The sequence below is a fragment of the Gossypium raimondii genome, chromosome 10 (assembly GCF_025698545.1).
Source record: "Gossypium raimondii isolate GPD5lz chromosome 10, ASM2569854v1, whole genome shotgun sequence".
Taxonomy (NCBI): Eukaryota; Viridiplantae; Streptophyta; class Magnoliopsida; order Malvales; family Malvaceae; genus Gossypium; species Gossypium raimondii.
The window spans coordinates 40,144,239-40,169,590 of NC_068574.1; the positions used below are offsets into that span (position 1 = coordinate 40,144,239).

At 32.0% G+C, this 25,352-nt stretch overlaps 1 protein-coding gene across 1 annotated transcript; it reads left to right on the top strand.

Moving 5' to 3' along the window:
* Window positions 1-7,870: 7,870 nt before the first annotated feature.
* LOC105775915 (epsin-3) lies at window positions 7,871-9,816 on the top strand. Its single transcript, XM_012598410.2, has 4 exons — window positions 7,871-7,977; window positions 8,238-8,360; window positions 8,547-8,708; window positions 9,225-9,816. The coding sequence occupies exons 1-4, from the start codon at window positions 7,871-7,873 to the stop codon at window positions 9,814-9,816; spliced, it is 984 nt and encodes a 327-aa protein (XP_012453864.1).
* The last annotated feature ends 15,536 nt before the right edge of the window (window positions 9,817-25,352 follow it).

The following is a 25,352-nucleotide window of genomic DNA, read 5'->3' on the forward strand; positions in this document are numbered from 1 at the left end:
TATATATGTTATGATCATTTGGTTAGGTTTAGTGCCATTTCAAATATGTGAAATGTGTTTTGACGTACATCCTTAGTGGTATTTTGGGTTTGTTTGCATTTAATAGCATAAAAGTGTGTTTGGAATATAATGCATTGTTGGTTTGTTGAATTGGCTAATACATGATAGGTTAATTGGTGAAGTTCAAGTAATGCTTCTGGTATTTGGTGATTTATGTTGATTTGGTGAATGTATAAGCATGGAAAGCAATTTTTTTTAGGTTTAAATGGTTGATGTTTATGTTTGAATTGTGGTGCCAACGAATGCATATTGGTTAGACACATAAGTTGATTATGAATTGTGGTATTTGAATTGTGGTATGTTTTGGCACATTTTGAATAGGCTTGAATGTTTATTAATGTATGGCTTGGAACCTAAGTTTTGGTATGTGAATTGGTTTGTGTTTAAAGGTGAATTTAGGTACACACGGCTTGTGGCACGGCCTACCACATGGCCGTGTGCTCCACATGGTTGTTTGACACGACCGTATGGTCTGTTTGATTTTTAGTACAAGATGTTCCACACAGTCATAGATTGTTACACGGCTTGACGACACGGTCGTGTGACCCTATATTTCATAAAATCAAATTTTATATGGTTTAAGGACACGGACATGTAGCATAGCACCACAAGGCCTCAATCTTGTTACACGGCCTGGTCACACGGCTGTGTGACCCCTATTTACAAGTTTTTCCAATTTTTTCTATTTTGTTTTAGATTCGTCCCTACTTATTTCCAAACTGATTTTTAGGTCCAATAGGCCCGATTTAAATTCCATTTACATGTATATGCTATGAATAATGTTTGAATATTTATTTATGATATTTAAATTGATTTTTTGTTTGAATATTTATTTATGATATTTAAATTGATTTTTTAACTATTTTAAAATATTATCAGACTTTTTAACTTTCGTAATATCCCATAACCCTAATTCGATGACGACAGGTTAGAGGTGTTACATTTAGTGGTATTAGATTTACGATTTAGTCGATTCTAGGACTGAATGTAGCATGTATTGTGTTTAGAAATGCATGCCACTTTATAACTTGGGATAGTGAGATGACTCTCAATCAGTTTGACTGGTTTTCTTATAGATACAAGATGTTAACTAAATCCAATCGAGTAAATTTCGATGAAGTATTGAGTTATGTTCTAGCCACTAATCAAAGGGCTACTCATAAGGTGTCGGAGTTTCAAGGGTCTAGAGAAGATGCTCACAATACCCTCTTCACTATCATGAATGATATGTTTAACGCATGTATGAGAGTTTGTAACCTCCCAAACCTAGCCTAGACGTTATGCCTGAATCGTGAAAGTCACATGGGACACCTAAACTATGATTCTACCCTATCGATGGTTGAAAAACTTAAACGCACTCTCTTTTTAATAAAACCACGATTACCTTAGTTATTTTGGGGAAAAAACATTCATTATAAAAATCCAATCTTTATTAAGTCAAGTTCGTATCACTGGCGTGGTTTTTAGAAAAACTCATTGCACATCATTGCTTTTGGAAAATAACTTTGGTTATCTTGATTACAGTGAAAAAACCGATTAAAACCCAAATAATTAATTAAGCCAAGTAACATGCTTAACCTGAATTCAGTATATAATAATAAATCACTCTCATGTTTAAGGCTATGCATGCATGAAAAATGCCCAAAACAGAAATAGTCCCAAACCACAGTTCAAATCGCTTTACAGTCCAAAAACCAAATAAACTTAGGGAATTTTATATAAATCAAAAATAAAGATAATAGTTTTGAAACTGAGCCCGAAGTTCGTCATACGTCTACATGCCAAGTCCGGTCTTAATTTCGTTCATTACATTAGTAGTTTGAAGTAATGGGGTCAGCTAACTAGCTTTGTATGAGTCTAAACAACAAGGCATTAATCAAGCATTTACGTAGAATCGCAAATCACAATCAAACAACATGAATAACAATATAATGAGTCATGATCATGTTATAATGCAAATTGAGTTTCCTACCCCAACCATCTGCTACACACCACTTGTAACCTCTCTAACGCAACCTAAATGTTATAGCTAGATTGAGAAAGCTACATTAGCCACCAAAATGTCTAAGCTAACTTACGTTACTTTTGAAGACCTTAAATAAACTTATTTTAGAGAAAATCGTAGTTGTACTTTGATTTAGCTTAAAAACATTCATTCATTAGGTCATGTATACTTAGTATTCATTTTATTGTTGATAGTGTTGTTTTAGAAAAACCATTGGACATTCATTTTATTGCTGATAATGTTAACTCCTCCGTCAACCACAAAATCTCAACCCAATGCATATGCAATATGTCACAAATCTCATACATAATCATATCTCAATACTTTTCACATTCATTTGACATGCTCAACATGTCCTCAATAATCACTTACTTTCAGTAAATGGAAACAATGTTCCAATATTTCAAATTACATTTGTGTTGGTAACAATCAATATGTTCAATTTCACGTACTTTACGGATTTTCATCGTGCATAAATAGCACCCTTTTCAGTACACAATATAGCAAATATTTCATGCGTTTAAATCATACATAAGCTTAATATATCAACATATTATATCATTCAGTCAAACATTCTCATATCTCATAACTCAAATATGCAATTACAAACTCAACCAAACATTCATACTATCAAACTAGCAATTTTGCCAACATGTCAATCTTTTAAGATTCGAAACATACCTAGTTCGGCCACTCACATAATCAATAATTTTGATATTAATCCAATCCAATAAGCAAACTATTTTATCAAATATAACCTGATATTTAACATTTTCAAACAATTTTATGAGTTTAGGACCCACACCTTATTTTTCGCTTCATCGCAGCAAACTAACGAATCTTCCAATTTTCCTTAATAATTCCTTAAATGAACCTAAACCAAAATTTAATATAAATTCAACCAATTTACCATTAAACCAGCCCCCAAACACCCACTTATGATTTCAAACCAATTGTTGAAATTATAACTATTTTGTGAATCCAAACTAGTTAGATTTCTTACACTGTATCGATGCGAACTGTACATACAATTGTTCTTCGCCTTTACGGATGATTTGGGGCGTTTGGGTCAGCACCTAGTTCAATAATATATTGGACAATAAGTAGCTAATTAATGATTAAATACCTTCATTTAATAAATTCTTAACCTTTACCCAACAACTTTGTCGAAGTAACAAACTAGTTATCCTTAATTTTACTTACGCTTCACGATTTATGGGATCCGATTAGCTAATTGATGAAGAACGTCCCTACCTAATTAACATGTGATTAAATGTTGATTATGAGGGTTCAAGAACACAATTTAATTCTGGAAAAGAATGGGCAATACCCAAGAAACAAAACAACCCCCTTTCTTGCACATAGGCGCACGCAACACCGCCCATGGTGGCCAAAATTGGGGCTGAATTTTAAAATGGTTTGAGATCTCATTAAAATCTGGAAAAATCATTTTAAATCCACCAAATTCAAAATCTAGAAATTTTGGTTTTTAATTGACAAGATTAATCAAGAAATTCAAGAGAAAAGAGATCTTACCCAAGCTAGTTGAGAGGAACGACAATAACACTTTCTTGGCAATATTTAGGATCGATCTTGGGGTTCAAGATTTTAGATTTGGAATTGATTTAGATGAGATAAATGTCAGAAATAGAGTAAAGGAGATGGTGCACAATCTTATGCAAAAATAAGAAGAAAGATATGGTAAAATGGGAGGTGTAGGCGACGACAATAATGGGAAAAAGAAAGAAAATTGAAGAGAAAAGAGGAAAGGAAGAGGGTTAACAGCTAAATTAGGGAAAATTTTAATTAAAGGCTGAAAAAATACAATAAAAACTTGTATTTATACTTAGGGTTCAAGGGTATGGGTGGCACACACATTAAAAAAACAAGGGATTTTGCAAAATTTAACTATTTCATAAGGGAAAGGATTCAAACTTGGGACTTCATTTATTTTCCATGCTTTCTCATATTTCTTTTAACCATTAGGCTTCTTCCTCATTCTTGAAATAATTTTGTAGTATTTATTTTAAAAATAAGGCATGTCACATACTAGGGTTTAAGGCAAAATTTGCAAAATAATAAAAATGGCGAGAGAGAAGGGATTTGAACTTGGGTTTCAAGGAACGTTTCACTAACCCTCAACCAAAAAACCAATACCTCATTTATTTCCAAAAAATGTATAGATAATCTAAAAAATTAAGGCATGACCACTCTCTCTCGATTTACAAACCCGATTCTACTAACCCCCGATTTTTAGGATGTACACCACAAGTTTCCGAGAGCCCGTTTATCAAACTCCAATGAATGTGAGCAAAGCTCGTTTTGGTAAAACCACCAAATGAATATAATTGTAGAAATCTACCAAATAATGAATAAATGCAATAAAATCGCCAAATTCCCTCAAATCTCTAGTGCAGTGCACTGACTACGAATAAATGCAAACTTAATATGCCGTTGAATCTTCACGAAACTCCTCCGTCAACCACAATAATAACCCACCCCAATGCACATGCAATATGTCATACAATCTCATACATAATCATAACTCACTACATTCAAAATTTATTGGCATGTTCAACATGCCCTCGAATTATCAAATACTTTCAGTGAATAGGATCATTGATCCAACTTTCAATTCACCATCAAGGTGGTATCATTTAAAAAATCACAATTTCATGTGTTCTTACAAACTTTTCTGTGTGCATGTATAGCAGTTTTTCAAACATTACATTGCAAATTACTCATACCAATATATCATGCATAAGCCTTATTTTCATTCAAAATCATGTTATTCAAACAACCAATCATACATTACATTAACCATTCACAACAATATCAATCATGCAATTATTCAGTCAATTTAACAACTTTGCTAACATGCCAAACACTTAGGGCTCAAAACGTACCTGATTCAGCCACCTACAAATTTAATTACTTAGCTATTTAATCAAACCTGATCATCACACTAAATCATCAATTATATCAATAAAAACATTATTATCATTTAAGTCTTTGAGTTAGGACCCATACCTTATTTTACGCTCTTCCGTAACACACTTGTAAATCTTACGGTTTCTCTATTAAGCTTTAAAATTAACCTAAATTAAAAATCAGTATTAAACTCAATAAATATGCCTCTTAAATAGCCCCCAAACACCCACTTATGGGTTCAATCCAACCATTACAATTATAACTATTTTTCAGATCCAAACTAGTTAGGTTTCTTACACTGATTTGATGCAAATCATACGAGCGAACATCTTTCGACTTCGCTGTTGATTTGGGACATTTAAATCAACACCTAACACATTAAAATACTGTAAAATCAATAGCTAATAATTGATTAAAATTCTTTATTTAATCCATTAACAATATTTCCCCAATATCTAAATTGAAACTATAAACTACTTTATGATCAACCATACATACGCTTCCCGAATTATCAAAATTTATTTTCCCTAATTAAAACAAAATTAAATACTGATTAAGATGTGTCAAGAACCCAAGATAATTCTAGAAAAAGAAGAGAAAAAATTAAAGAAAAACAACCCAGTTTCTTGCCCATAGGCAAGCGCACCACCACCATCAGAATTACTAATCTAATCAATTCACGAATTAGTAGTACAAATCTAAAATAATAATAATTACTAATTAAATTAATATAAAATAACAATAATAAAATTAATTAACTAAAACTAAACCTAAGTTAAGTTATCGGCTTTGCGAGCTATTCTAGCCTAGTTTCGGCTTTACGAGCTATTCTAGCCTAAATCCAGTTGTGTTACCTGATTACCATCTAAGATACCCTTTCGGTCTCACCTAGGTACACAGATACCCTTTCTGTCTCACCGCTTAGCTCAAGTTTTATTCAACAGGATACCCTTTCAGTCTCACCTGTCTAAATATTCTACTAGGATCATCAATCCTAGTATACTAAGTCTCTTAAATAAATACCTAATTTTAGGTTATTATTTACTTGATCAATTAACCATATTAAATTGTTGAATCATGCTTATGGATTAGGATTTTCGATTAACAAAGTTAAAGAAAGATAGATAAATAATAGAATAAGAAAATAGATAGAGAATGCTCATGGATTCATTGATGTAAAATCACAGTTCTGGAACAATATCCGCTCGTGATAGTCTAACTTCGGAATAGGATTTCCTGATTAAGCGAACATAAAAAATTAATCTAAGTGAAAACTGTAAAGAAATAAAAATTGAAAGCTAAACAATAATCTCTGTTCAATCCCCCTTTGAATCTGGTTATAATGTTGTTTATATAGACAAAAATAAAAATACTTAAGTTCTCCTTCATTTATAATGGAAATTAGGGTTTTAAGTTGGAAAAGTACCCTTAATTGCCTTTAAATTCATAGTCGATGTGCACAAGAATTTTTGGCCGTGCAGAAGCAGTGTTGCAGCATCCAAATCCAATGTTGCAACATCCAGTTAGTGTCGTGACATTCAATTCCAGTGTCACGACATCATGGCAATTTCATCCTAGGAATTTGTTTTTGCTTCAATCTTCAGTGTCACGAAATTGGCAGTAGTTTCAACCCAAATGTGCACTTTTAGCTCCTGATCTATCCTACATAACTACAAAACCTTATTTAGATATCAAAATATTGTAAAACTATAGAAAAACATAATTTATTGAATCAAATAACAAAAACATAATAAATACTAAAATGTGTTGATTTAGCTTATTAAATAAGCTAAAGTTAGTGAAAAGGGATGTAAATAATAACCTAGATAGTGGCTAATTAGTCACGTGATTTGCTAGACTAAAATTCTAACCCTGTGACACAATGCGCATAGTTCACCTTTTCAAGAACCTAATAGGACACTCTTGTTTTGTGAACCCACCACGTTTCCGGCTCTCAACAAAATTGAGAAGCAAAACCCCTATCAGAGACAATAACGACCTGTTGAAGGGCCCACTAATTTTTAACGAATGATAGCTCACAAACTTCTTTCAATTGAGTCAGTCTCAAGCATTTCTATTTTTTTAATTTCTAAACTTCTTTTATGGAGTCTAACTATTTGTCAGCTATTGAGTGCATATAGTTTTTTTTCCCATTGTATTCTAAATCAGTGGTTTTTTACATGTGTGATTTTGTATTTCTTTTATAGTAAATATTTAAAAGTGAGAAATTAGCTAATGTGGCATTGGTTCAGTTGGCAAAAGTAGAAGCCTTAGTCTTAAGTATCCAAGTTTGAGAGTCATCATTCGCAATTTTATGTGTGGGTCTCGAAGTCCCACTATGTACGACTATATGTGTGGGTTTAGTTCAATTAGTTCAGTTTATTGATTTTAATCTGGATTATACACGTCATCAGTCTAGTCGTGCTATAACGGTTAGATTCTACTTTATAATTTATTGAACAATTTTATTATAATAGTTTGATATTTGTGATTATTTAAATCTATATATTTATATTTGCATTTTGATTATAGTCGTCACACTTAAAAAAAAAAGTGAGAAAATTAATTACTTAGTGCCTTCCCATGAAAATTCCAAAACCTCAAGTAATAAAATCCATAGGCTTTCAGCATTCGGAGATCCTAATTTTCAGTTCAATCAAACATTAATTTCCCTTTTTCTCATTGAAAATTCATCAGTCAAGAGGTTATCAACCTAAAAGTTTTGAACTAAAATCATGCCTATCCATACAAATAATAAATAAGCAAATTTTATTCTTATAAAATTCGATAAAAATTCTTTCTCACAACCTTTTTAATTTATTAAATTTTTTATTAAAAGAGATAAATAAATAAATAAATAAAAAGCTTCTATTCATGGGGACCTTGCTGCTAAACAAGATAAGGAAACAAGCTTCCTGTTTTCTTCAAGAAAAATACAGAAATGCAAGGATTGCCTTCAGTGATGTTACTGCTGCAGAATTGTAAGTGTATTGCCTATCAATCTATCTAAGGTGAAGGTATGAATTTTTTTGGTAGCGATACGATATAAAATCATAAATTTTGGTGTCAAAATTAGAAGTTGTGTTAAAAAATCTTAAATTAAATTATTAAGTTTAGGGAGGTGCCAGGATAATAATTTTTCCATTAACCAAGGGACGAGGCCCTGAGTGATATTGTTGTTATTCTATTTCCAATAAATAATCTGGAAAATTAATGAAGATTTGACTATGATTTTGTGAAGATTGGCTGAAGAAGCAACAAACAATGATCCATGGGGGCCTGATGCTAGAACAATGACTAAGATATCTGAGGCATCTTTTAACATGAATGATTATTGGAGAATTGTTTATGTTCTACACAAAAGGTAATGCAACAGTTTGGTTAAGTTACAATTTAGAGATAATATTTTATATTATAAAAAATTTCAATTATTTGATTTTTTTTACTTATAAAATAAGAGATTACATCAAATTCAATTAAAATCAAATAAAAAAAATATTGTTATCAATTTTTTCGAATTTTTTTTAGTACCATAATTAATATGGTGTAGGTTGGATCACATTGATTGGAAGCATTGGAGACAGTCGTACAAAACATTGACACTCCTTGAGTTCTTACTAACTCATGGCCCTACAACTATTGCTGAAGAATTTCTCTGTGATTCTGAGGTTATTGAAGAGCTTGGAACTTTTACACATGTTGATGAGAATGGGTAATCTTTGATTCTTTTCAACTTCTTTTTGGATTTTGTATTTAGTGTAAGTAAACCTGAATATTGATCTAATTCTAAAAATCAACTTCATCAATTTGATTCTAGTTAATTTGATTATAAAGTCAATAATCTGAATTAAAAAACCTAGAATTAAACTAAACCTAAAACTATTTGAACTTTAAGCAAGAGCGAAGTCCGAAAATATTATTTGAAAACAAAATTAAGTTATATATTTTTACAATAGTAAAAATATATTTTCATCATTTTAATAGTCTATATCTTTATTATTTTTAAAAGATTAATTTTTTTTTTCGTTTTTCGAGACCGTGCTAGAAATTTTTCATTTTATGGGCCGAGTCCCCTGCCTGCCTTGACCTGAAGCGATTAGAACTGAAATGATTCAAACCTGTCGTATGGACAACAAGAGGCTAAAATCCGAATGACCCGAACACCAAAAAGAAAAAAGGAAAGCTCTTTTTGGTGTGCTTAACGTTTATATTATTGTTTCACTGTTAGGTTCAATTGGGGTCTAAACATGCAGAAAAGATCAGATAAAATCCTAGAACTGCTAGGAGGAGGGGAAGCATTAACACAAGCAAGATTAAAAGCCCTGAAAACAACAAAAGAAATCAAAGGATTTGGCAATACAACAACTCCATCTCCTCCATCATCATCAACATCTTCTTCAGATTCATCAAGAGCTTCCACTTCGTCATTCGGCTCATTTTTCACATCAGTTTCCACACTCGCTGACATAAACGATCCCCACATGGACAATTTGGAAACCCCAATATTGGCTAAAAATGAAAGCTCTTTTGATGAGGAGAAAGCTCTTGAATTCCCCTCATCAGAGGATGAAAGTTTCAAGTGCATGCACCTTTGGGATTGCCCTCCCATTCCTGAAAAAGGGTCTTTGCTAGAATCTGATGGAAGTGAAGAAAACGACACCAAATCAGAAGGTTTCATCACTGATATCTGCTCCAAACTTGGAATCAGTCCTTCAAAAACAACTGCTGTTGCTGCTCAAAAAATGGCTTTCAGGAGCTTTTCTGATGCTGGAAATGTTGCCAAAAATAAATTTGGTCGCCAGTTTTCTCTGAGATTTTGATTAATTTATGTTTTCTTTTTTAAAAATGGAAAAAAGCATATGTGCTTATTTAAATTATAGTATACTTTTGTTGTATATATACATAAATTTGACTTGTAAGTAACAAATATACTTTATCAGTGTCTTGTACCAGTTTGCAAGGCAGGATTAATGGATTAGACTTGTATGCCTAAAGAAATAGCAAAGTTTGATAGTTTCTTCTTTTGTTTTTATAATTGTTTTCTGCGAAATCAGAATTTTCTTCAAGACACGCTATAACAATTATAAAAATTTAAAGTGATTCAATCATAATTTTATCATGTTTAATTTATAATTCATTATTTTGAAGGAATTAAATAGAATTTCTTTTTCATATTTAGGGAGCTACATTGGTAATTTACCATATATTATCTTTCAATTTTATTATTTTTAAAGAGATTGAACTAAAATTTTACATTTTTAAGGTGGCCAAAGCTCCTGACAGCCCCTAGCTTTACTTTTGGTATATATATACACACCAGGTATTATTTTATCTTTTTATTCTTTTATAAGATATAAGAGTTGTTCACAGATCAAACTTGAGATTGATATAATCGAAAACTATTTTTTTGAAGTAAAAATGTGTTGATGATAATTAGTAAAGAAAAGAGTGTCATTACACCCACCCACCGAAGAAACCGATTGGTCAAGCACATTGGTGCCATAATTGAAACTATTGGAAACAGAAAAGAAACAAAACAACAAAAGCAAGAAAACCACACTAAACAGATTGAGAAAGAAAAACATAATCAGCAAATAGATGAAATGGCACCCCACGAAATCCACAAACAATCACCACTAGTCTGAAAATCGAGCAACTCCTCTTCCCATCTCAACCGACGATGGCATCTCGACAATTTAGTCCAACATGCTCTTGCTACTCTGGCCACATCAAAGTACCAAAGATGAACCATTTCTCCGGCATTAGAAAACCCATGTAACGCCCGTTTTTAGTGAAATAAAAAAAAGTAGTTTTGAGACCACAAACCTGATGAGAACTTTTTATTTTATGATTATTTTAATGTCTACAGTATGTTAATAATATCTTATAAAAAATTGTTAAGAAAATTTGACGTTTGCATGCTTAATTTAGTAAAAAGGACTAAATCGTAAAAGGTACAAAAGTAGAGTTCTATAAGTTAAAGGAGTCTAATTGTTCTGAAATTTAAATGTGAGTGGATTTAAATGGTAATTAGACAATTTATGTGGATAGTGGACATCCAGGGCATTATTCAAATTATTAATTTTTTTAAAGGATAAAAAGGTAAATGAGTAAATAAAGATTAAATTAATTAAAACAAAGTGTTCATCTTCTTCATTTGATGAACCAAAACTGATTTTGGCCATTAGAGAATAGGGAGCTTTCGGTTGAGCTAGAGTTGTGTGCATGGTGAGTTTTCAAGCCCCGCTTTTAATGATTTTTATGTTTTTATGATCGTTGTAGCTTAATCTAGCTAGTTTGGGGACTAATTTGTAAAATTTTTAAATATTTAGGGTTTGGCCATGAATTTTTATTATTATTCTTGAATTTTAATGAAAAATTATGAGTCATTGTAGATAAATAAACAAGTTTTGTAAAGTATTTTTTGATGAAAATGACATTTAGGGACTTATTTGTAAACGTAGCAAAATATCATGGTTAAATTGTGAAATGATGATTTGTATGAGTTGATATGGGTTCATGATAAATTCAGTTAGCATGATTTAGGGATGATAATGCTTAGATTTTAATTTACGAGTTTAATAACTAAATTGTAAAAAGACTAAAATGTTAGGGGGAAATTGTAATTATGTATAAATGTGGATTATGGATTGAATTGAATGTTTGAGATGGATTGAAACACTTAATTGAATATAATTGTTTATTTAGATCAAGATAAATCTCAATCGGATCTAAACCTAGGAAAGATGAAAATCACGAATTAGCTCGATCGTTCTTTTACACTCTAGTTGTCGATGTAAGTTCATAGTATTTCTATACGTAATTGAATTTCTACTTGTTTGTTTACAATATAGTTATGTAATTATTTGCTTACACTTAATTATTCCTAGAATTGCACATACGTGCCCCTGTTTGTACTTCGGTACCCTTGAATTGTACATATGTGCCCCTGTTTACACTTTGATAACTTCAAATCGAGTAAAATAAAAGTTGCATTCAATTATTGTTAAGTTAAAAGATTTACTATGTTCTTACTAAGCTCTATAAGCTTATATGTTTTTGTGTATTGTTTTGTAGATCGTTATTGATGACTTTTGGACGGATCGAATCTTTGACTCACACTATCCACCGATGTTGAGAGTTCTTGTGCTCCTTAGGGTTGTGGCTATATAGATTGCTATGGTACATTTTGACAAAATACTAAACTATGTTGTTAGGTACTTTACTAAGGTTGTAAATAGGTATCTTTTTGGTACAATTAGAATGATATGAAAGTATACACTTGTGGTTTGTTTTGGCTTGTTGGTGAATTAAGTTGCTATGCTAGAAATGGTCTTAATCGTTGTGTGTTTTAAGATGATATGGAATTGGTTGTGTATGTTGGAAGTAAGGTTAATTATGCATATGTGTTGGTAAGTTTGTTTGATTGTGATTGAGGTGCCTTACAAGGCACATTGGTTGAATGGATTTTGGATCTTTTGAATTGGTTAAATTAAGCATGTTTTGGTAGGTTTTTGGTGTATTGATCATATGTGTATATGGCTTGTAAGTACTTGTTGGAATGGGTGAAAGGAATGGCTTGATTTTGGCCAATTTCTTGTCCACACAGCCAAAGACACGGGCATATGTCTCACGGCCTAGCACACGGCCTGACACACGTTTGTGTAAGGCCATTTCGAGAGTTACACGACCTGGCACACGGGTGTGTGGCTTGGCCCTATGACCCAAGTCAGAGTGTTACATGGGCATGGACACGGGCTGGGACACGGTCGTGTGTCCCTATTTTGATTGTTACACGACCTGAGACACGGGCGTGTGTCTTAGTCGTGTGAGTCATACGGCCATGTGACCCTTGCAGTTTGAATTTTTCAAACTTTTTCCTTAGTGTTTCAAATGTTCTCGATTTAGTCCCGAATCATTTCTAAAGTGATTCTAAGGCCTTGAGGGCTTGAATAAGGGACAATATACATGTATATTATTAGGTTAGGCTATGTCTATTGAAATGTTTGGAAATGAATGATTTTAAGTTAAGTTTATTTGGTAATGCTCTATAACTCTAATCTGGTGACGGATATGGGTTAGGGGTGTTACAACCTACCTCATTCCCAAACTAGCATTACCCTTTGATCCCTCTCTACTGCTAATTTCACCTACCCTGGAGCTTCCTCTACCCAAACCCAAAGCTCATTGAACCTCATTCCCTTCTCCGCTATTATGTATGTCGTACGATTCCCTTGACGAGGTATGACCAAAACTCTATCGATAGAAAATTATTATCCCTTATCCTAATTTCCTTTATCAAGACGCTAATGTTCGACTTATCTTCCTCAAAAGCCCTTAATTTCTTAATGACAGTTAATGTACCCCTTCGTAATTTACTTCTGAAAGACTAACTCCTTTGCCAAAACTACGGCACTACGACATGCCGTTACCTCTGCCGCCGTCGAATCTGCCACATTTTCGTATGGGTAAGTCCCTGCCACCATCAATAACCTCTCATTATTCCTAACTACTATACCAACTATTGCCTTCTTTGTAAACTGGTTATAAGTAGCATCAAAATTTACTTTTATTGAATCCATTGCTAGCAATTCCCAAATGAGGCCATATGCCTGTTGTAATTGTGGCAATACATGTTCCAAACTATTTACCTCTTACATATAAGATTTTATAAACACAACTACCCCATTCACAATTTGATTAATTCCTTTATTGTAGACTCTATTTTGATTAAACCACAATGCTCAAAATGTGACCACCCATAATCTACATGTGTCCATTGTATTGTTAATGAACTATTTAGCTAACCATCGCTTCCAATTGTTTTCATTGTTGGATGAGGAAAACAACACCTCCAAATCTCACAAAACTTGGACATGACTGGACACTCTCGAAACAAGTGCTTGATTGATTCTTCAGCCCCTTGACAAACAAGACAACAACTCCCCCTTACCACGCTCCAAATGACAAGATTATTAAGAGTAGGCAAAAAAATTAGCTATTTTCCATCATGTAAACGTAATTTTACTAGCAACATTAAGTTTCCAAAGCTTTGTGCAAAAAGCTTTCAAATCTATATATTGGTCTGTAGCAACAATTTCTTCCCCATCCCCACCTTTACCCTTGGCCATAAGCCACTTGTATCCACTTTTTACCAAATATTCCCCTGTATTATCCCCTCGCCACACGAACTTATCTATCTGGGCAAACCTCAATTGTAACAGCTCATTTCTCAATGGTGTCAAAAATAATGGTTTCGAGACCACAACTCTAACATGTCAATTTGTAAATATTAATTATTTAATATTGATAAGGTCATTAGTGTCATATTAAAATTTGGTTATGAAATTTTATCGTAAAAGTTTACTAAATAGCTATGGAAAGGTAATTAAGTAAAAAGGACTAAATCGTAAAAGTTGTGAAAGTTTACTTCTATTAGTTAAAATTACTAAATAGCTATGGAAAGGTAATTAAAAGGACTAATAGGGTGATTTAAGCTAAAAGAGTTGTAATGGACGGGTTTAGGTGTTTAAAAGGCATGAAATTTGATTATATAATAAAGGGTAAATTAGTACTTAGTCAAATAAATGATAAGAGCAAAAATGAAAATGAAAATATCATCTTCTTTATTAAGTTTAGAATCGAAAACCCTAGAGAAGGAGGAAGAACATGCAACCAAGCCTTGGCTTTGTGATTAGATAAGCAAATCTTGCCCATTTTTAATATTTTTTTATGTTTTTGAGCTCGTATTAGTTTAATTTAGCTAACCTAAGGACTAATTTGTAAAACTGTCAAATTTTTCAAAAATTTCCATTGATGAGTTTGAGTTATTCACGAATTTTTATGAAATATTATTGAGTTTTGTTGTTAGTTAGGACTATTTTGTAAAGGAGTTTTTGAAGATTTTAATGTTAAAGGACTAAATTGCTAAAAGTGATAAACCACGAGGATTTGATGTGAATTAACAGCAAATAGGAGCTGTAGAGAGGCCCTTATATATTTGGCCAAGCGTAAATGTGAGTAAAAATAGTTACTTTGCATGTTTTGGGCTTAAGGACTAAATTTCACAAAAGTAAAATGACGGGGGGTAATTTTGTAAAAATGTCTAAAAGACCTAATTGCATAAAATGATGTAAGATTGCTATTGATTTAGTTAATTTAATGAAATTATTATTTTAGATCAATAACGTGTTGATATTCGAGGAACGGAAAAAGTAGCTGAGTAGTCCCTGTACTTTGGTTGTTGCTACAAATCAGTCTGGTAAGTTCATACTATTTTCTTTATATTTATAACGATTCTTACATATTACCAAATTATTAAAATTTGATCTAATGTTGTATTTTATCCATTTAATGTTTAAATAATAAATGAGTATAGTGAGTACGTGGTGTACCTGAAATAGTAGGCTTTGGGCCAGTGATAATTTAGCAGCCTTTGAACTGGTGATCATTTAGCAAGTACTATGTACCATTGATACAGACCGTAGCGATGGCTTGAGATCCTGCATGTGTTGCAGATTCTCTATAGCTTATGTGAGTAGCATGTGAGCCGATTAAAGATCTAAAGTTAACTCGAATGAGTGATACCCTTTCGATTACCTGAGATGAGATATTATTAGAACAATGACTTTGTTTATGACCATTTATCATGAGGCATTTTGATGACATGAATTATCCAAGTATAGTTGTTTTTGGAAAGTTGAAATAATAGTAATAGGGAATACGTTTTGAATTATCGTACTGTTCAATACTCATCTGTTGTGAGCTGTGATTGACAGGAACTTAATTTCTTGTTCTTATACATTGTTTTGTTAGGTTTAAATCTGATAAGATGATCATCTAATCATTGAACTTACTAAGCTTTCGTAAGCTTAGTTGTGTCTTATCCCTTTTCTTGTAGATTACAATTTGTGGATGGAAGTTCGGATCAACTCGTAGAATCACACTATCTTGAGGACTCTTTTGGTAGATTTTGTAAACATTTGGCTTATATGGCATGTAATAGGGCCAATAGGTATGATGTTATATTTCATAGCTATGTGGGATGTTTGGTACGCTTGATGTTTAAATGATAGTCCTTGTGATATATTTGTTAAACTTTAAGTAAGCTTGTGTCTGTGGACATGAAGTGGTAAAGGTCGTGTAGGTTGGTATGAATGTGTTTGAAATGGATTAGATTAGGTGTATGTTATGACCCATAAATGACTGCTTTGGTAATGAGTAGTATGAGCATTCTAATGTGTTTTGGTATATGATACCTTGGTGTGGTTTAGATGAATGACATGTTTTAGTTGTCTTAAGGTGTGGTTATAGACTTGTGAACATTGTAATGTGTTTTGGTAATTACATGTTTTAGTTGTCTTAAGGTGTGGTTATAGACTTGTGAACATGTGCTATGAATTTATTTATGTACTTGTGCAATTAGGTGAGGAATAAGCATGAAATTGGTCACTTTTAGGCACACACGGCTTGGGACACGGGCAACCCACATGGGCGTGTGTCCCAAGCATGTTAAGTGTAGGGTTCACTCGGGTTGGGACACATGGCTGTGTGACCCAAGTCAGAGAGTTACACAACCTATGCACACGGGCGTGTGAGGTGGCACACGGGCGTGTAGGACAGCTACACAACCATCTCTAGAGCCACACGGTCTGGGCTCTGTCACACGGCCGTGTGACCTCTATAGTGGAATTTTTTTGTTTTTCCCTAGAAGTCCTAATTTGATTTGAATTGATCCCTAATTGTTCTTAAACTATTTTTAGAGCCTCGTAGGCTTGAATTAAGGCCCGTAAGTGTATGCTATATTCCATACTTGAATTATATATGTATTTGTTAAATTTATTTAATAAATGCATGCTATTTATTATAAAAATGTTTCGATTTGTTCGGTAACATTCCGTAATCCTATTTCGACGATGAAAATGGGTTATGGGTGTTACATCGATAGTGGAATGAACAAAATTCTATTAACCTGATCGCGGTCAAAGAGATGGCTCAACACATCGAACTTCTAGGTATAAGAACTCACATATATCAAGTTAGCCATAAAAGTAAAATTAATATTAATGAATTGACCCATCGTTCTCCCTTGTCCAGGCCCCGGCAACCAAAAATCCCTCAAATTGTTGATTGTTGCACCACTGGCCACCTTTCATCCCCCACCTTCTTCTAACACCCTACGCGGCGCCCAAATACTCTTCCACATATATGAAGGGTAATATTTTAATTTAGCATTCATAAAATCACTCCCCTAATACTACTTAGCTTTCATTACCCGTGCTAGCAAACTATCTGGCTTTATCAATAATCTCCAAGCTTGTTTCGCTAATAACGCTACATTAAAAACACCAAAATCTCGAAAACCTACTCCACCCTCAGATTTCGGCCTACACAACAAATTCCACTAGCACCAATGAATCCCTTTTTCATTTTATTATTGCGCCACTAAAACTTACTAATGATACTCTCTGGTTCACGACAAAGCGTAATTGGTAATAAAAAGCATTACATAGCATAAATCAGGATTGCTTGTAAAAAATACCTCTTTACCCCTTATAGAAAGGTGTCGCACACTCCAACTTTCTATACGTTTTAAGAGCCTCTCCTTAAACCACACAAATGCCTCATTCTTTCTCCTGTTGATTATTATTGGTAAGCCTAAATACTTTTCTGGGTTACTTGAGATCCGAACCCCCAAAATATCTCCAATTTGATCCTTTGTTCTTCTATCAACATTTTTGCTGAAATAAACCAACAATTTATCAAAATTGATCACTTGTCCAGAAACACCTTCATATTGCAATAAAATTTCTTTCATTTCAACCACTCTCTCCTCCTTTACCTCCCCAAATCGAATACTATCATCGTTAAAAAATAAATGCGTCATCGTCAAATCTCGTCTCCCCAACCTCTCACCTCTAATCGTCTCCCCACACTTCTGCTTCCGTAAAATTAACGAACAATTCTTTGTTCATACTCTCCGAGATAGCAGGCATGATCCCAGCCAGCACACGTTCAACAATCTGCAATCGAAGAAGCTATAAATAACTCTCTAAAATAATCAGATGCTACCTCAGTCATTTGTCTTTCCTCCGTTACCCATACTCCATCCTTATATTTCAATCCTCTAGTGGTATTCTTCTTCCCACAACAAGAAGCAAAATTATGCAAAAAAATCGTATTCTAATCACCAAATTTGAACCAATTAGCTCTCGCCCTCTGCTCCCAAAATAGTACTTCTTTATCAGCCTCCATATTCAAAGCAAGTTTAACATCAATCAACTCCATCAAACTATCCTCATCAGGTTCAACTGAGATCAACACTTCTAGTCTAGAATTAAACTCCTTCACTTTCTGATTCTTGTGTATTTGATCTTCCCTCGCCCATTGGTTCAATTCCATTCCCAATTCTTCTAACTTCATTGGTACATAAAACCTAGAGGAGTCCCAAAATACCTTAATGTGTGTTTCATAAGATTCCTCAAAAATCCAATTCACATTGAATTGGAACTGTGAATTAACCCATCCCCTCTGATTATTTCTATTACACACATTATCCACCAAAATCAGACAATGATAAAAAAAAAACATGCTTCAAATTCTTAATAGAAAACCCGAGAAATAACTCCTACCAAGCCAAATTGGCCACCCCCTATCCAGACATTCACGCACATTATTATTTGGCATTCGCCCCATTTCCCAAGTAAATCATTACTGGAGAAACCCATATCACTCAAATCGCATTCTTCTAGCGCATTCTGAAACCTCATCATTTTTCTTTCATTTCACAATCATCCTCCTCGCTTCTCAAAAGAAAACATAATTTCATTGAAGTTACCCATCACCAACCACAGTAAAGATCTATCCCTACCCAACAATTTGAAAAGATTCCATGAATCCTCCCTCCATCTCTATTCCGATGACCCATAAAACCTAGTGAATCTCCACTTTGGCAACCCTTCACCCTCCTCAAGTTCAATATCAATATGCAAGATGGAAAAACTTCTTAATTGAACCGTGCAATCACTTGTCCAACCCACTGATACCACTAAAAAAGTCACACCTTTCTTGAACCCGCCTCATATGCCTTGCACTTAACTTTTTTTTATAAGAAACAATATTTGGGTCTAAAATAATAATATTGAGACCTAAATAAGTAAATTAATGATTCAAGTTTATAATACTAAAATATCTTATATTTTATTATTCTACTTTGAAAAGGTTTTAAAATATATATGGTTTCAAATTTATGTGCTCTAACATGGAAGAAATTAGCTATACTGTAACAAGATTTTAATTTGACATGTTTAAGTTTTTAATTTAACTCAAACAATTTCACTCGGTTCAATTTCATTCCATTTAACTCGATTCAAAAAATTCAAATCTAGTTATGATGATAAAATATGACTCATCAACTTGATTAACTCAAAATTTTTTCACTCGATTCGATCGAACGCTTACTCCTAAAGCTAATAATATGAAAGATAAAAGATTATTTTTAACGTATTTTTATCGATTACAATTTTACTCCAAAAATTGAAATCATTGAACTATTTTTTTGTTTTCATTTAAAATTCTTATTTTTCAAGATAAATATTTATTTTTCGAATATTTTAATAATTAAACCATTACAAAATTTTATAGTTAAAAGGAAAGTTTAATTAAAATAATTATTTTAAAAAATTGATATATATTAAAAATATTTGTAAATTATTAGCTTTCAATATATTAATATAGATTTCAAAGCATCCAACGTGTCTTTAAACCAAATTAATACATTAAAAATCATAATTATCCATTAAAGACAAAAATTTACTCTGATTTTAGTTTAGTCGGCATTGATATTATTGTCAGTGCAAGAGGACGTGAGTTTGAGTACACTAAAATGCATTATCCTCTTATTTAAAGATTGGAGAGGGGCTATGAATAATTCTAAATATTGTATCAAAAAATAAAGACTAAAAATCATGATGCTATAAAAGAAACTAAATAAAAAATGTTAAACATGAATAATGTACTAAATCCTTTTAATTTTGCCAAAATTTTAATACCTTATTTTTATTTTAAATTTAAATCTGAATAATGTAAAATATTTCTTTAATTTTGTCTAATTATTTGATATTATTATTAATGAATAACATAAATTAATTAAATATTATTCAACATTTAAATTATATATATTTTTAACATTTTGATAGAGAGTTTTAAAATTATAAATTTACAATATTTTATAAAAAATATTGACTATTGCATACCAAATATAGATAATTATTTTAATTATTTTTACAAAATTGTAAAAAACAAAATATTCCGTCCTTATTTTACATTTATCATAATACAAACTATCATAATTTTAAAATTAAACATATATATATTACTTTCTCAATCATATATGTTACAAATTTTATAATAAACTTTTAAAAATAAATACAAGATATTAAAATTGATAAATACAACTTAACTTATGCTTCACACGAAATAAAAAACTAGTATATTTTTTAATCGCATTTATTTATCCTGTATTTGATTTGTTTTTTGATAAAAAGAGATGAAATTTTGCAGTAACTTATTAGGCCTAATTAAAATTTGCAACCATTAATTTTATCAAGTACGATATACACATATTTATTTATTTCATATTTAATTTATAAAAAAGTAATTATTGATTACGTATTAATTTAGTTGGCATAGTAACTTAAACACGATAAAAATAATATAAAAGAAAATTATAAAAAAAAGTGAAATACTAGATAAAAAATTTTGATTAAAAAAAAAAGTGTCAAAATTTTCTAAATTTAATACAATTTTATTCTTAAATAAATTCATGTTTTTTTAATTTTTAAAGGGCTATTCTTTTAAATATTTGGGGGCCAAGGGTGGCCCACTAATCCCTACCATTGATGTTTCAGTCATTTGGACTCCACTCTATTGAATAAATTTGAGCATAAACATTTCAACATAATATCTAACATGCTGAAGGTTTAACCCTTTAATAAGTTCATTTAAAAATTCAAATTAAGTAGCATTCTAAATTTAAAGATAAGCATACTTCAAATAGAAAAAGTACGTAATAACATATACCTTTCCCTATTTTTATTAGAGTCCGTTTGTTTACTTGTATTTTGTTTTCTAAAAAATATTTTTATCATTTTCCACCGTTTGTTTGGTGTAAAACAAATTCTCACTTTATAAGCTTTTCCAAAACACGGGAAAATGACGCATTCTTTTGGAAAAATGTCTTACACTTTTTTTTTCGGTAAGACATTTTCCAAAACACGGGAAACTGATGCCTTCTTCTCTCCTTTCCTCTTCCCCTTCCCCTTGGGTTGCAAATCAATCCTTCAATAGAAGCTAGGCTCAGCAGAACGAAGAGAGTTACCAATTGCAGTTGGTGCTGGCTTTGCGGGTTTCTTCGCTGGCTGCTTCTGTTGCTGATTCCAACTTATTAGATTTCAATTCTGATGCTAACACCAACAGAGTTTCCTTCTCCTCTTCCTCTTCTTCTTCTTCTTCACCTTAGCATGTGTCTCATCGATTCTGGGTATCACTTCATTTTTTCTGTTTCTTTGAGTTTACTTCTTTTTGTCCTTGAATTATTGGTTAGTAAAGGATTTTATGCTTTATGGTTGATGATTGAATTTATGTTACTAATTTTTCCATGATTATGAGGATAATGTCTGTGTCGTATACATTAAATATTGGGTTTTCTATCTATAATGTTTCTGCAATTTCACTTGGCCATTTTGTTCAAGTTTTCATGTTTATAATTTTTTAGAATTAAAAATCTGAGTGACCATGTCCTTCATAGCTTTTGTGATGTTTATCTCTTGTTGGTTGAACAATGTGTTTATATTTAGAATATTTCTATGAAACCATATTCTTTGTAATAGTAATAAAAACATTTTTCGTCAAGTTTAAGCAGACAAATAGTATTTTATGTAGGAAAAAGTAGTTCTAGATTATTTTTCTTGGTGGTTGATGAATTTTACATCCCAATGGCGAGAGAAGTTTAGAAAACAAGTTTAATGATTCATATGAAGAATTTCTAAGGTACTCTGATTTCCTTTGGTTAAGGTAAATGACATTCTGTTTATATTCTTATAATTGTTGTTTTCTGCATTCCAGGTTTTTCCTACTTTACAAGGCATGAGAATTGGGACAATAATAGTTAAAAGGATTGTAAGGTTTGTTACTCTTATGTTTTTACTAATTCTGAAACTTTTAACTGAAGTAGTCGTGTTATCAAATTTTCCCTCGACATATATGCCTGCTCCATGTAAGCATTCTATTGTAATATTGTCTTCTTTTAAACAAGAGCCGTTGCTTGCATGCATACCGCTTCTTCTAGAAATTAGTATCATGTCACCGCTTGTAATCATAATTCTTATAGTTGAATAGCAGGTAAATTCTATTTGTTCTAGCATTTATTCAAGTTTAGTTGTCTAATATAAAATAAATGCCTCAGAGCCCGAGTCGAAGCGCACAATGGAGATGACATTATTTTGTTAAATCCTTATTCTTAACTGCAGTTTGTGAAATGTATCTTGGTAGTTACTAAACTTATATATAGAAGTTTAACATTTTGTTCTTACCTTTGCTTCCGAATGCTCATAAGTAGAGATATTTATGACATAGCTGCTCTTTGTTCTAGAAAGGAGAGGTAACTCTTGTCATTGTCTGAAATGTCATAACCTATGTGTTGTCTTCAGAAGTCGATTCATATCCCCCGGTTTTATTGGTTTTACCAAGATCTTGCCTCTCTTTCTTGCTTTGAAACATGTTGCAAAGTCCTTCTAACAAAGGTGGCTGTGTATTACAATTGGTCGGCATCTTCTTGATTGGTTTTATGATATCTGGCTCAACGGCTTTCTTCTGCTACCTTCACACCAAATCTAAAAAGGCCTTAAATTTTATTAGATAGGTGCTTTCATTCTTTCATTGAACTTCATAGTTTATCTCATTCAATAAACATCATCATATAGACTAGTTGCAAACAAGTTATGTAGAAACTTGAGATAATCAAGGGAAAGGGGGTTATCGAGGTTTGAATCCTCGACCTAGTGTCGACCAAGACTTGAAAGAAACATAAGTCATTTCTCAGTTGCTACTACACCAGTGGCTTGGTTACATGGAAAGTTGGGATTGAAATATATATATATATATGAGGTTACTTTGGCAGGGTCATTGATGAAATGATTTGTATTAATTGTTCTTGAAAAGCGTGATATGTATAGCTTATTTCAGGTTCTTCTTCAAAGTATGTAGATTCAGAGATGATATCTTGGGCCCTACTACGCTGATGTATAATAGGACAGTTTCAAGTACTTGTTTTGAAGATGAGCGGATGGTTAAACAAGCTGGTCGAAAACTGTTGTTAGTTCCATCACTCCAATTGCCGTTAGCATCTTCCAAGATAACTAAACCACAAAGTTAAACCGAATCAAACATATGGATTTAAAAAGGCTGAGAAATTACTTCCTTTGTGCATTCAAGCTTCAGTTTCTTTTTTATCTTAGAAGATTGCCCTTTTATTTTCTAGTCACATATTGATTTTGAAGTATGATGTATGTGAGTTTAGTTTTCTTCAATTACACTTGTTGGTGGACTGAAACGGATCGAGTTCGTGGAGAAGCTGAAACAAGAAATAATTCGGGCTACTCATCCAAAATTTGTGCTTACTATTTATTATCTGTTGTTTTTTTTATACAATATCTAGAGCTACTCATAGTCCCACCCCAATCCTTAAATAGGAGGATAACGCTTTTCAAATACATTTTCTTTGCATTTGCAAGTTTATCTTGAATGTTGAATGGGAGTGTAGGGTCTTCAAGTTTTATGCATGGCGAAGTGTAAGCTTAAAGGACTTTGTCTAGTAAGTAATTATCTTTCGGACATATGTGATAACTCCAAGTTCCAACTATTAAACGTGGTGTAATATTAGTTATGCACTTGGACAATGTTGTTGTTATTATGTGGTGTACTACTAATTATGCATTTCGATAATATTATTAATTTCTAGTATTAATTGTGGTTTGGAAGCTAATTTATAATTATTCAATCCTTGTTTTTATTTTTATAACACAATTACAAATAATTTATTTGACTTTGGTCGTTTTCAATTTATGACGGTTAATATTTTAACTTAATAATTGAGTATTATTATATATTTAATTTGATTTATTTATTTATTTATTTATTTATAAATAAATCATTGCAATATATGTAAAAATAATTTAAAATATAAATATATATATGTAAAAAACTTTTCCGGAAAATATTTTCGAAAATCATTAAACAATGAAAATATTTTACATAAATTCATCCAAACACTAAAAAATAAATCATTTTCAGAAAAGTAAATCATTTTCTAAAAATCATTTTTCAAAAAATATTTTACAGGAAAATAAACGAAACCTTAATGAAATTTTATTATGAATCGGGTCTCCATTTAAAACTACGAAAACCATCATTCTGCGACTAAGACCACGTGATTTTAGGGTTAAGAGCACTAGGGGCTAGTTTGGATGGGCGGTGTGTTTACCTCCGGTGAGGTAAAAACAGCGGTGGCGGTGAGATTAGTTACTGTAGCGGTGAGATTGGATACTGTAGCGGTGAGATTAGAAACAATGGTGGAGTGTGTGTTTGGATTCAAACGCAGCTGTAGCGGTGAGGTGAGAATAAAAATGACTATTAAGGACATCAGATTAGAATTGATATATAATAGAAGTTTTTAAAATTATTTTACTTTTTTAAAATTATTAAAATATGTGAATTTATAAATTCATTTAATAAAATATTAAAATTTATCTTCCAATATTTTCATGAATTATATAATTAATTTAAATTATTTATTAGATAAAATGATAATTATTTTTAATTTTTTATGGTTAAATATTTTTTTATAACAATGGTAAATATTAGAAATCGCTGTTTTGTTCCCAAATCTGAAAACAAATAAGATTGAGAAAGAAATTAGTTTAACATCTAAGGATAAAATGGTAAAATAATAAATTAAAGTATGGGTATTATTGTCTTATAAAATGTCATCGCCCTAACTACACCTAATGGAGCTTTTACCACCGGTCGACTTTAAGGTCGCCCATCGGTCTGAGAAACTCCTCACTGTGCTGGAAGCCAACACATCCAAATAGGTAATACTGCAGCTATGGTGCAATGAAATTGATAATAAAGGAGAAAAAATTTAACGCACTGTAGTGCGTTGGCATCCAAAGGAGCCCTAGGAGTCCTGTTAAATTTCTCTGGGGAACTAACTGCTTTAGCTAATTGCGTGATATCCCACATCGCCGTGGGAAGACTTAAACGCTCCATGGCCTCGGTTATAAAAAATGGGCAAACG

Bases quoted from the DNA above. Each gene is read 5' to 3' on its own strand.
- LOC105775915 (XM_012598410.2), top strand. From the start codon at position 7,871: ATGGGGACCTTGCTGCTAAACAAGATAAGGAAACAAGCTTCCTGTTTT. The intron at 7,978-8,237 runs GTAAGTGTATTG...GATTTTGTGAAG, and splicing joins GATGTTACTGCTGCAGAATT to ATTGGCTGAAGAAGCAACAA. The intron at 8,709-9,224 runs GTAATCTTTGAT...TTTCACTGTTAG, and splicing joins ACACATGTTGATGAGAATGG to GTTCAATTGGGGTCTAAACA.